This window comes from Sinohyriopsis cumingii, chromosome 2, assembly GCF_028554795.1.
Source record: "Sinohyriopsis cumingii isolate HCF-2022 chromosome 2, ASM2855479v2, whole genome shotgun sequence".
Taxonomy (NCBI): Eukaryota; Metazoa; Mollusca; class Bivalvia; order Unionida; family Unionidae; genus Sinohyriopsis; species Sinohyriopsis cumingii.
In genome coordinates, this window is record NC_142962.1 from 64,939,950 (window position 1) to 64,953,433 (window position 13,484).

Below are 13,484 nucleotides of genomic sequence, written 5' to 3' on the forward strand. Positions count from 1 at the left end.
GTGATAACAAAACTACAGAAAATTTGTATAAACTGAACTGGCATATGTTTGCTAAACTAGTTAAAAAGAATTCTCACCACTGCTCCAGGATGTGTTTGTCTGAATGTATGGTAAGCTATTAGGGTCACAAGAGTCTGTCAGTAAATACTCTGAAATGCCAAGATCTTCAAACAGCTGCACCATGTAGATCTGACTCAATTCATTCTGGAGGTCCAAGTCTTTTGTGCTAGCCCATTCACTCAAAGAAAAGTCTGTTAAGATAAATTCCATCAGTAAGCAGTACACTTTCATTGTTCATGTGATCACTAGTATAAAGTTAACAAAGCACTTATCTTATACTATGTCTTGCCAGCTGGAGTAAGTGCCCCTCCCCATTTCTGTCACTGTCTTTCCTTCCACTGAAATACTGAATCTCTTGTAGAGATCCTGCATGAGCATTCATCAGGTGAAATATACTGAACAGTCTGCATAATATCTGCCATGCGCTCTTGCAGTAAATGCCAATTTTTTGGGACACAAGGAGTTTTATAAATTTGTCTCTCTCCTCCTCTCTCATTCTTATCATATCAATTATTCTTCTTTTACATTATGTAACCAAATCATCTATATGACTTATCTATTCTCACTTTTTCCATTTTGTATCCAATGGCATCAAGTTTAAGTGCTGCAGTGTAGATAGAAATATTTACTATGACCATCGATGAGAAAATGTATTAAATAATTCTAATGGCTGGATGAAAGCTTAAATTGCCATGTCACTAACATGCTATCAGCACACTGGCTATAATATTTTACAAAAATGGCATCAGAGATAAATATATGACACATGATTTGGACAAAAACTCATGCTTCAGTAAAGTAGGTTTTTATATGAGATATCCATTTATAGATTGGCAATGCTCATTAATGCAATTTTTGCCATTTATGAAAAAAATAACAACCTTTGTTGAGAAAACTGGTATTGAACATGCATGGTTTCTTGGGCACTTCCAGATCCTTGAGTATTGCAGCCTGTATCAAACAAGGGCCAACTGATTCAAAACATACACCAACATCCATATTTATCAAGTACTTCCTCTTTGTATGTAGGTCTACAACACTGAAACTGTAATACAAGATAATGAGATCTTAAAATGTTGGATATATAATAAAAGAGCAATATTTAATATATGAACCAGGCTTTCAAAAGTGATGGACCCCCAACTGTCTGTCTATATGTCTGTTACTGCATTCCCTAAACTATTGCAATTAAATTCACAAACTTTTGCAGTTATCTTGTCCAGTATGGGAATTACTTCTGGTTCTGATAATAATAATAATAATAATAATAATAATAATAATAATAATAATAATAAACACTTAAGTTAATGAGGGTTTTCAGTCAGTAATAACATACTATCATCCCAAGGCCCTCAGGGACATATTAAGTATAAAAGCACAAAGTGTCTATGCAGTATCTTCCCTAGGAATGCAAGAATGGCAGTCAAAATTCCCCTTGATGTCAGAGCTGGAAGTCAGACACTAAGTTAAAAATAACTAGGTATCTGAACTGGGTCTTAAATTAAAAAAAATAATTCTTTCTGAAGCATAAAAGAGAGTAAAGGGAAACACTAACATGATATGCATTGCCAGTGGAGTGAATGTAGTGTAATTTTTACAATGAAAAAACAGCCTTTCAAGATATTGGTTATACAATTTTGTTTTCAACAAATTTAGATATGTTTGTCATCAAATGTTTATTGGAAGTTCATTCCATAAGATGGCACCAAGGTAAGCAAATGATTGTTTGAAAGTATTTGTTTTTGTAAGAAGGTTCAGAAGTTATTTGGGATATGAGTTATCAAGGGAGTGGTGTATATCACTACCCACCAATTACAATCGAAGGAAGACACCAAAACAAACCAGACTGCCAAAAACAGCACAATAGTACTGTGCTGATGTTATGATTTGTGTTAAGCTGAAACACAAAACTAAAATGGACTGAGAATGATCTAGTCAATCCGTATTATTCAAGTCAATGTATATTATTGTAATTTTTTGATGAATATATGATAGTTTTGTGTTACATAAATGTATAAATATTCATTGAGAATTTGTCTTATACTGTTAAAGCAGCATTTATATCAATGAAATAAATGATACCTCTTGTGCACATGAAACAAAGACAATACAAAACAAAGAACATGGCTAACAGAATGATCTAACAGAATGAGATGTAGTAAACAAGATGGCTAAAACAAAATCTGTTCATAACAGTTTTACAAATAAAATACTACATAAGTGATGAAATGCATAATACAGTATGCAGTTTAAGAGTAAGAATGGCAGTCTGTATATTAGGTAAGTTTTAAGACACATAAAATGCTTACTGGCCAATGAACCATGATGTTTTTAATTACCTTTATTTTAATTTCATGATGGAGAAAAAAGAAAACAGGCAAATAAAAATAATAATGTAAAAGCAATCATAGCAATGTGTAGCAGTTTATTGACATATGAATAGAACACAAGCCGGTCAATGCTATGTTATGGGTGATGGTCCTGTTTAAGTCTCAATATTATTGTGTCTGTAAGTATTGGGACATCAAAAAAGTATTTTTTAGTGCATAAAGTCTTTGAACATGAAAAATAAGAATAATTTTTTCTAGTCCAAAGCCTCAAGTTCATTTACAGTAGGCTGATATCTGACACACTTATATGCTTGAGTTGTTTATGGCTATCAAAGTCATGCAAGACTTCTGTGTACTGAGATCTCAGCAGTTTCTGAGCTGTATCAGCCCCATTTATATAATTTGGTCCAAGGTTGTATTATATCTTTGACACACCCAAATACAATAATAACACATCTGCTGCATACAGTGAGTTCTCATTTAATACACTGAGTTATAGAGATATTCAATACAGCAATTTAAATGTCCAATGTCTTTGAAAAATACAATATTTGTTCAATATATTGTTACTTACTTCAACTGCACCATCCCATCAAGATCCATGTGCTCCTCCTTGCCTAAAAAATATAATACCAATCTTACCGAATTAGTTATAAACCAGGTACATTCTCAAAATCTATCTTTCTCTCTTTCTGTCTACATATTTAATGATTCACTGACATAATAAAATATAATAATATATAAAAATCTTGGATTCACAGCATTGTATTTACTTATATACTTTTGATACAAAACTCATAGAGACCATAATCTGTCAAAATTCAACATATCCTTTTTCTTGAGAATTTAATATCAAAACTTTTGCTGATTCTGGAGGAGTGTCTTCTATGTCTGAACTATCATATACCTATTTTTCAGAAAAAATGCATATGGTACAAGGAGGGATTGAAAAACTTGTTGCCTATCTGCTAATGTGATATCAGTTAATTTGTGGTTGGATCACTACAACCCCAGCCTTATATATCAGTAGAAATTCCCACTGGCTGCTAACAAAAGTTGACAAGTCATGAGGATTTGTGTTAGATATATGTACTAAAACATGAGATGACATGAGCTTTCATGGTTAATATGTGTTTTGGGGTTATTTGGGGGGGTGTAAATAGATTTTAATGACATAATACTGACCTGTTGCTCTGGCATAGCTGGCTCTTTTATGGATGGAAAATACCCTGACTGTGTGATAATACATCCTCCGATTGAGTGAACTAAAAGGTTCTAGAATACTAGGATACCCCTGTTCCAACCCACTGATACCATGCCCGTGCACACTGTCCCTCATTCTTTTTGAGATCCAGCCTAAACTAGTGGGACATCAGTGCAGGGTGGTAGAAGTAAATGTGGCAATAGCAACAGGTAAGTATTACACCTAGGCCAGGGGTCTCACACTCAAACCACCTTGAGGTCTGCATGAGGACATTTTCAATGGCCCAAGGGCCACACGACCTTTGTTATCTCTCATGACACCTTCTGATGCCGATCATTTTGTGGGCCACTGGATATGGCTTTGCAGACCTTCAGTCTGAAGTGGGATCATCAGATCTGTAGGGCTAAAAATACTGCCCATCTCAGATTGTTCATCTCAGATTTGACTTTCCTGGACAGAATGTATGCCAATATGATTCTTGCCTGGAAAAGAACAAACTCAGATGGTAATCCCTTCAAAATGGTAATCCTTTCAAAACTGCCAAGTGATGAAAGTTCCAAACCTCCACACAATGAAAGAATGTGTATGTCTGAGGTATGCTACCACCAACATTGTTGGAGGAGACCATCACTCAACAACTCCTAATTTGGTTGACACCAATGTGTAGGGATAAAAATACTGCCATCATTTGCAATTGTTTATGTGGAGGGTAGTTTCTTCCTGGGACAATGCAGCTTGAAGAACTAGCCATTTTGGTTCCAAGTGAGTGCCACAACCAGAATCTGATGTATCTGTGAACAGACAGGAAGGTGGTTTGGATGTATGTTTTTTGTCCCAATTGACCCATCAACTCAAGTGGTGGTGAAATTCTGACCTTAGATGAATCTTAGCTCTCTGGGGATTCCTGTGTAGCTTCCATTTTGCCATAAGGAAAACTGGAGGGGGTGCAAGTACAGTTTTTTTGTAGTCCACTACAGAGTACAAGATCCCCAAGAGTGAAAAAGAGAGGCAAGCTGACAATAAAGTTTTGATTTGAAATGCTTAAAAAAGAAACAAGATTCTGTGATTCTATTCAGAGGGACATGATATAATTACATGGTGAGGAAATTAATTCCCACATAAATAAAATCATGAAACAGGATTAGTTCCTATTTCTTTAGTCCCAAATGACTAGATTTCTTCCTCCTCTATGGCCTGAACTAACTGGTTGGAGGGAGAAGGGGACCAAATGGGATGAAGTGGACTGACTCTAATTGTTCTTTTATCAAATTGCTTGAGTCCACCAAACCCAAAAGGACATCACTGTCCCACTCTTGCTCCTAAGGGAAAACAAGCTTTTCCAACCCAGGATCTCTCCTAATATGGGATATGTTGAAATAAGGATAGTTGCATCCTGCAATTCTACACAAGGAGTGCAGAGACTGCCCCTGCTAGTTACATTTCATGAGAATGGGAAACATCCTCCTACTTATACCTCAACTGTGCATCACAAGTCTATTAAAAAGCATACATAAATGCTCAATAAATAATATACAAAATGATCAAATTATTTACTTAAAATGACCCATATTTTCCCCACAAATTGCTTGACAAAAATATTTCATTCAAGTCTCATGGAATGTTTTTAATGACTGCTCTAAAATGTTGCTAACTACATATTAACTGTAGAGTATTGATAAACTTATGTCAACAACTGAAGGAACAATAATCGTAATGATTTAATAGAACATACCAAAGTTATAGCTGAAAAGTGTGACATTGAAGACCAGCTTCTCAATTCCAACAGTCATCTGATAATTGCAGTCATCAATATCCACAAAGACATGTATAGATCTTCTGATCAGTGGAACAAGCACACAACATTCAACTCCTGTACAGTGTGGTGGTATGTGGCAGGCTACAGTGCTTGGAAGACTGCCCAATGATACATCTGGTAACATTGGACATCCTGTGATGCAAAAAAAGTAAACCTATTAAAAAAAGTGTTCCTTACTCTTGATTTCTTGTGTGAAAACCATTTCAAAGCAAATCATTATGTTTGTTTTCACTGTACAGTGTGACCCTGCTATAACATGGTAGTTGGGAGCCATACAACCCGAATGCGTTATATAACAAACCGTGTTATATGCAACCAAGTCAGTTAGCTGAAGAAAATGTACCCCCCAAAATATTGTGTGTGGGTAATAAGTGCAAGCAGTAAAATACATGCTTTGTTGGCACAGTTACCATCTTAAATTGATGCATATTAAATGAGAAATACACCTGTAGTGAAAACAGAGAAGACATAATATAATAGTTTACTTTATTTAGAGAACCATGAATTGGTACATATATGTGAATCCTGTTTATATATAAATGTCTAATGTATAGCATGAATTGAGTATCAACACCGTGTACTCACCTGCAAACCTCATCATATACATTGAATCCACAATACAAGTGATTCCATCAAAAATATGCACACATAGCTTTAAAATATTCATTAATTTTGTAACAGGTCATATTGGTCTGAATTCAGTGGAAAAACAGCACAATCATGGAATGAATGACAAAACACATTTACTTTAAAGTAGGTTCCAAGTTGGTAAAAAATAGTTTGCATTTTAAGCCGCTGTTGGTAGCGTTTGTAAGCATAAACTTTTTCCCTACAAAAATGAAACTTTCACAGCACAGTTAATATGTTCCAGTCATGTTGGAAAATGCAAAAATCCATCAGATTCCATCACTTTTATTTAAGTTTGGTACTGACTTCCTTTGAAGAAAAGTTCTTTGCTGTCTTTGAAAGATTATAGTCGGCTTTCTTTGATGAAGGGTGAATGCGCTTTTGAAGTCACCGCTAAAGGACAGCTTTGGAGAACCAAACAAATGCCCATTTCTTATTGTGGCAGCAACATCAAATAATTGTATTGCATGATTGAGACTGGTATTTTTTCCATTTGCTGAGCACGTTTTCATAACAGTCAGTGCTTCAAAGGTAATCTGTTTCCTTTGAAATTTCAGCAAACATTTTTAAAAAGGAATTGGCTGTCATTTAGATTATTCTAGTTACTATCCCTCCATGCCTACTGACTAAACCAATAAGTAAGATGTATTTTTTTTTTTTACATTTGTGGTAGCAGTGTGATGCTGCTTTCCATGCATGCATCTGAAAATTAACAAAGGGTCAATGGACAATAGAGATGCAGGTGTTCTGATGATAGGGATTATTTCAGAAAATGAGAGTGTTCTGAAGGATTTAATTCTGAGTGAAAAGAAGAGGAATTTTACTTACTATCCACATAAATAAGTCAGTCTTTGTATATACATGTATATTAATTACTAGTGAGCAGCCAAAAATCCGATGAAAGATAGATTACGAGACAATGCCTTGTCTGGCTGATCTCCATTACCAGAAATGTCAACAACAAAAACTGGATATTTCACAACATACAGAACTCATCCTAGATGTCAAGATAAGCAGATTATGATATCACAATGCACTGTTTAGATGGTTTGTCATTATGGACAAAGAATTTGTTTATGTAACAATTGATAAATGTCAGTGCATTTCATATCCAGTTTGCGCCTTAATTTCATGGGGCCTCTGAATTTCTCCACTCCAAACCAATGACAGTATATAGAATTTTAAACAGCCAACAATGTTGCCAATAAATTAAAAAGCCACATGGTATGTTTTGTATCCAATAAGGAAAAAAAATCCAAGTGTGTGACATCAGCAAAGACCTACACAATCCCAGATTTTTTAAAAATGCATCTTCTTTTTTTCTTACTTTTAAGAAGAATAAATTCAGGAGCCAAGCCATGATCGTCTTACATTATTCATGTTATCTCTTCCCCAAAATGATAAGCAACTAACTGTTTACGGTTTTTTCCTACCTTTTAAGAATTTTTTTTGTGCACAAGAAAAATACATGTATATGAAATTTTGGGAGCCACGCAACAACCACATTATATCTGAATTTGCATTATAATGGAGCATGCTATAGTGGGGTCACACTGTACTTACAAATGAAGTGACTGTTTATATATGCATGTGAAGTGTAATTCAAAAATTTTGAATCACGAGTCAGTTTTTTTATGTCAAAATTGCTTAATTATGTGTCCACAGTGAGTATATAATGCTGAAACTGACATTATGTAATAAATATTGTAGTAAAGCAGATTTTTTATGCAAAGCAAGATTCTTTGGTGGAAATGATAGTACTCTTTACATACAAGATCTTTTTATATAATAAAATCTGATTGATGCTAAACAAAGAAATTACTATCCACAGGTTACTTTGCAATATGTATCCATTAATAAAATGTTTCATTTTTATATTTACAGTTTGTTAAGTCTGAGGAAGAAGATCAAGCATAAATTTCAGTAGAACTTGATTATTTATTGTCCATCTCTAACATGTCTGCTTGTAATCTGGTACAATGTGAATACTAGAATTACAACAGATGTGATGCCAGCTGTCAAAAACCTCATGCAATGTTATTATTCTTTATGGTCATATTCTCTGAAACATCATGAGACAAATATCAATACTTGGCTTTAAGTTCATACCATTTGCTTCTATGACACGTTTGATTATTTTATGATAAGTTATTCAGAGAATGGCAACTCCAGATTGGACCTATTAGCCTAGGAACATAATGTGTGTACATGTACCTATACACCTAAATACATACCTATGTACATAATTCATGTATGCACATATAAGGTTTATCGGCATATAAACACAAACCTGGTTCTATAGTGCTGATTAAAAGCAAAGTTCTAAAATACACAAAGGAGAAAAAAACGGAAAAAGTTTAAGAAGTTAAACACTTTCAAATAAACATAAATATGTACTACTTCAATAATAACAGGCAAATATCGTAAACAGTTGTAAAAAACTATTGATGGAAAAAATGCTAAATATTCAGAAAGTAAAAACCCTGACAAATATATGTAAATATACTTTTTTACATTATAAAGTATCAATGGTAGAAGATACTAAAATTTGGAAAAGTAATTAAAATTAAACAAAAATTAATTCAAGGGGTAACATTCTTAAAAAGTAGAGTCAAAATGTATTTTTTCAGATAGAATTCCTGACAATGCTGTTTGACCAAACTGACATAAAATGTATGTCATGCAGTTGTCTCAAAATTCAAATGCTTTTCATCTGTACAAATTCATTGTCATTATCAGTCCCGTAGTCTGTTAGACTGTTGGGGCACCACACAAGACTGAACAACCAGCTTCCTCCATTCTTCTCGATTTTCCATCTTTCTCAGTGAGTCACTCAATGTCAAGCCTATCCACTCTCAAATGTTGTCTTCACACCTCTTTCTCTGCCTGCCTGTCTTTCTTCTTCCTTGTACAGTGCCTTGCAGGATTGTCTTGGCAAGTCCTGATGATAGTGAGACATGTCCATACCATTGCAGTTTAAATTTTTTCACTTGTCTGATCCTTTTTTTGCCATATTTCTTCATTGGTGACACAGTCTTTGTATGTGATACTGAGGATCTTTCAGAAACATCTCATCTCTGTGGCAAATTTAAACTGCAGTGGTATGGGCATGTCTCACAATCATCAGGACTTGCCATCATCGAGACTGGCAGGGGATGGTAGATGCTCCTGCCCTCCATGAGTCTTCCAGCAATGGATAAATAGTGTGATGTTAACACGGCATCATGGGGCAGAACACTTTCCGAGATGAAGTCAATGGCCAAGTGGAAAGGCTGCCAAACATCTCAACATGTTCATGACCATGGCGAGCCACCAAGTTGGAGGAAATCTGCTGTGATCAGGTCTGGAGAGGGTTGGGCTCTGCCAGGCAGCAACTGCCTTAGACACACCACTCAAAAAATTTACAAATTGGACCACTTAAAAAACAAAATTTGCCTAAACATTAGCTTTTAACTGTGCAGTCAGTTTAAGGGAAATTGTCATCCCTTGATATTTTAAGTCAATGATGCTTATAGCAAAAACACTGGAAGTATATTTTAAAAAGTCATTCATGGTACATACTATACATTTATATGTATACCATTGTTCCATCTGCTGGAAGATGCAGTGTAGGGATGAAGACTGGAGTTGCACTGAATATCACTGAGGTACTGAGCTACCCCAAGATCTTCTAACAGCAGTGATGAGATCACATCTGGCAAGGAGGTGTTGAATGTGCCGCTGAACTGCAAACCTCTCTTAGATAACCAGTCAGTCAATGAGAAATCTACAAAAAATGGACACATATTTATTCTTTCAAACAGTAAAAGCTAGGAAGCATTTATTATGAATGTGAATCCCGAAGTGATTTGTCTGTAATATGTCAAGGAACACAAATGTTTCTCAGGTTCTGCTACTAACTTGGATCTGGATATATTACCAAATTATTTAAATAAAACATCCACACTTTAACTAGTCTACATGTAGAACTGTCTACTGAGTGATTGTAATATCCACTCCATAAATCCTGCAATGAGCATGGTGATGTGCTAAACTTGAAATCTGTATTATATTACTCACATATTATTATTTCAAAAATTTCTAAAGCACTATTGATTTCTTCTGTTTCTTAGTTGAGATGTTTAAAAAAAATTTTAAACTATCCTCTTGCATTTCTCCCAGGCATGTCATATTCTGGAGTCACAGTGATAAAGCCTGCTTTACTTAACATCATGTGCCATTATTTATAATATTAACTGGACCCCAACAAATTCTCTTCATTACTATAATTAGCCTGCAAGAAAGGTTTTCAAGGAGAAGAAAAACCATTTGTTTTCTTAGAAATTTGTCTGAGACAGATAATATAAATAGAATATAATGATAGTGTTAGAAAAGTATATGGAGGTATACAATGGACAAGCATACTTTATTGTTATGCAGAATTCTTCGTTCCTAGCATATTCTCAAATTTATATTATGTGTGGGTTTAAGGAAATTATAATAAAAACAATAAACAGCTATTTATTACTTTATTTTTGTTTTCTCATTAATGTACCAAAAAGTTATAAATCCATATATAGGCGAGTGCAAGACATAATTCCATGAAAAATAGTGTTATGATCATGCCAAGAGTGTAATGGGTGGCAGGTATGCACTTACACTTTTAAAGAATTTCAAATACAAAGCAATAATAAAGTTAGTTTAAATTTTAAGCTGTTTATAAAGTTACATCACTAAATTTAGTTTCACCTGGAATATTGATCAAAAGGCAGAAGCCATAGTGATTCACAATTGTTTGGAAAATGTATTTCCTAATATGTTTCCAAAATCTTGTTGTTTGCATTGATTTCATTTTTTTTTAATTTTCTATGCTGATGGCAATAGTTAATGCTTTCTAAAACAACCCTAAAGCTCTCAGTGTGATCATGCTTTTGACAATTGTCTGGCACTGAAGAATCATAGAAACTGATGATGATATCATGCTATAAAAGTAGGTGCAGATATCCAATTCCAGCTACTGATTTTATTCCACTCATTATACTCTATTAATGCTAATACAATATTTGATTACACATTCTATTGATTAAAAATGCTACCTTTGCAAAAAAAATTATATATATTTGTCAAACCGGGAAAATATTTCTGGACAGGATTAAGCTCACATAACTTTACACTCAAGCCATTTCTCTCCATCATAGGAACAAAACAAACAAATGAAGGAACTGCAGTAACATTAGCGTTGATATACTAATTCTAGTTTAACTCAATTATTTCAGAGCAGAATTTGTCTTTGAAGTAGCAGCAACATCAACAACTTGCAGCTCATGATACATATTGTGTAAAATAAGTGAAGTTGTGTGCAAGAGTTTCATTTCACTGCAGTATGGAGAATATTAATATCAGCTTAAGTATAACGCAATCAGGGATTTGGTACAATGTGAAGAAACATTCATATATTTTCTACCTAAACACACTGTAATATTTTATTAATTAAATAATAAAAATCATGATTTTTGTTGATTAATTATCTATTTCATAACATGGGGATATTTACTGGTTACTGGTGGCTGAAAGGATGGAGATTCCCATTACATCATTTTTCCTACAGCAGAAAAAACTAACAGATGTAATTGTAAAAAGAAAAATCCATATTATTATAATTCAGAATGAATAGAACATTTGTAAGAAAGCTAGATGAAAACTGCTCAAACTATAGCATTTTAAATTTAAATACTTTTAATAAATATGCTGCTCATGAAGCCAATGTTGCTTGAATTTGGTACACTGCTACATCTCAGTATTAGTGTATGATTGTGATGATAATGTTCTGACAAAACAAAGATATATTAAAATTATTTACAAAGGTCCCTCAGTATCCAAATGGACAGACCAAAACTAAGATAATATACTAAAGAAAAATGATAGTTATGCCCATTTTATACTAAGGAATAACTTAATAAAGTCGATTGAGTTAATTTACCTTTAATGGAAAAGCCATTTGTCCAGTCACAGAAAGTCTTTGGCAGTATTGTGTCAATCAGGATTGGTACAGATATAATACATGGGCCATCACTCTCCAAGCATACACTGACGTTTAGACTGACAAAAAACTTCCTGCCTCCTTGGAAATCCAGAATCTTGTAGCTATATATAAATAAAGAAAGCCATAATATAGTACATGTTAGTAAGAATTTAAAATACAGAATTCTGAATCATTCATAAAATTTGCATTACCAACACCTTTTTTTTATATTACTGCATAGAGTTAACATTCTGCAAGTTTAACCCCACCAAAGCAAAAGTTACAAAAAATTCTAACATAGCAACAAAAAAGAGTTTGGTCACTTTGCTAATATCTATCTAAATGCCAAAATGCAAGAATTGCATGCAAAGAAATGTAAATTAGGAGGGTTCCTTTGGTAGAAATGTGTTCAGAATATGTTAATCATTAAGAAAAAATTTTTTTTTAAGTTTCACTGCCATCTTTAGCTTATATTTCATAATATAACAGCATTACTTGCATATATTTTATGACTTTCAAATTCTGTTAATCAGTGCATGAGAAGTCATTTTAAAAAAATTTTTTTTTTAGTAACAATAGTAATATTGGAGAGCAGACCTGAATTATATGAAAACACATAAAAGTGTGTCAAAAATCTGGACATATTTCTTCCTAAACATTCTGGAAAAACAAAAAATAAGAGGACTCATTTAAAGGTACACACAAATTTAAAATGTTTGTTTGGTACACTACACAAAAGCAACACATGAAGGTTATGACATGCCAGGGTAATTAAAGTAGAGTGCATTTCCCACACAACAGCAGCTGACCTAGGTTAATATCATGATAGGATTTGACCCTACAACCCTCCAGTCATAGGCTAACCACTGGGCCACCATGACTTTATTATCTTGATATAAACAAAGTCATTGCAGCATCAAAAATGGTTCATAATGACCTTCTTCTGATGAAATGGTGTTGTACTCACTATTATGCATCTACTTACAACGCTGCCAGTGCTAAGACTCATAGTATCTTAGAAAATTATGTAAATGGATAACTTTACCAAGGTGTGATGGACACTATATTCCCTTTTGACAACTGTGATAGAGCATAAATAACAAAACACTATGCATCAGTAATTTACATAATTTAACAGAAATGAATGCAGATAAGAATTAATTAATTTTTTATTTCACTCTTTCTAAAGAAAATATTCTTCCATGTTTACTTCTGTATTATTGGTTTGTTTAGTTTGGTCTGGAGTTTTAGCAACACAAATAGGTAATTTAGTTGCAAAGCAATCATAGTAAATTGCCTTGTCCTGATGCACCATGATAGCTGACCCAAGATCATCCAATGGTATGATTCAAACTTTAACTCTTTTGGTCAAGAGTCTGGCATGCTAATCACTGAGCTGCTGCAACACATAGAGGAGGGAGCATTGGGCCTATGTCAAATCCATGT

At 33.8% G+C, this 13,484-nt stretch overlaps 1 protein-coding gene across 1 annotated transcript in view; it reads right to left on the reverse strand.

The window, feature by feature from the left end:
- LOC149805056 (uncharacterized) overlaps positions 1-13,484 on the reverse strand; it is a 374,091-nt gene that overhangs the window by 349,459 nt on the left and 11,148 nt on the right. The window contains exons 6-11 of the mRNA XM_089946913.1: positions 11,997-12,160; positions 9,618-9,803; positions 5,327-5,542; positions 2,965-3,007; positions 942-1,105; positions 78-251 (exon numbers count right to left, since the gene is read on the reverse strand). Coding sequence (XP_089803039.1) covers positions 78-251; positions 942-1,105; positions 2,965-3,007; positions 5,327-5,542; positions 9,618-9,803; positions 11,997-12,160 — 947 coding nt within the window. The remainder of the gene's footprint in view (positions 1-77; positions 252-941; positions 1,106-2,964; positions 3,008-5,326; positions 5,543-9,617; positions 9,804-11,996; positions 12,161-13,484) is intronic.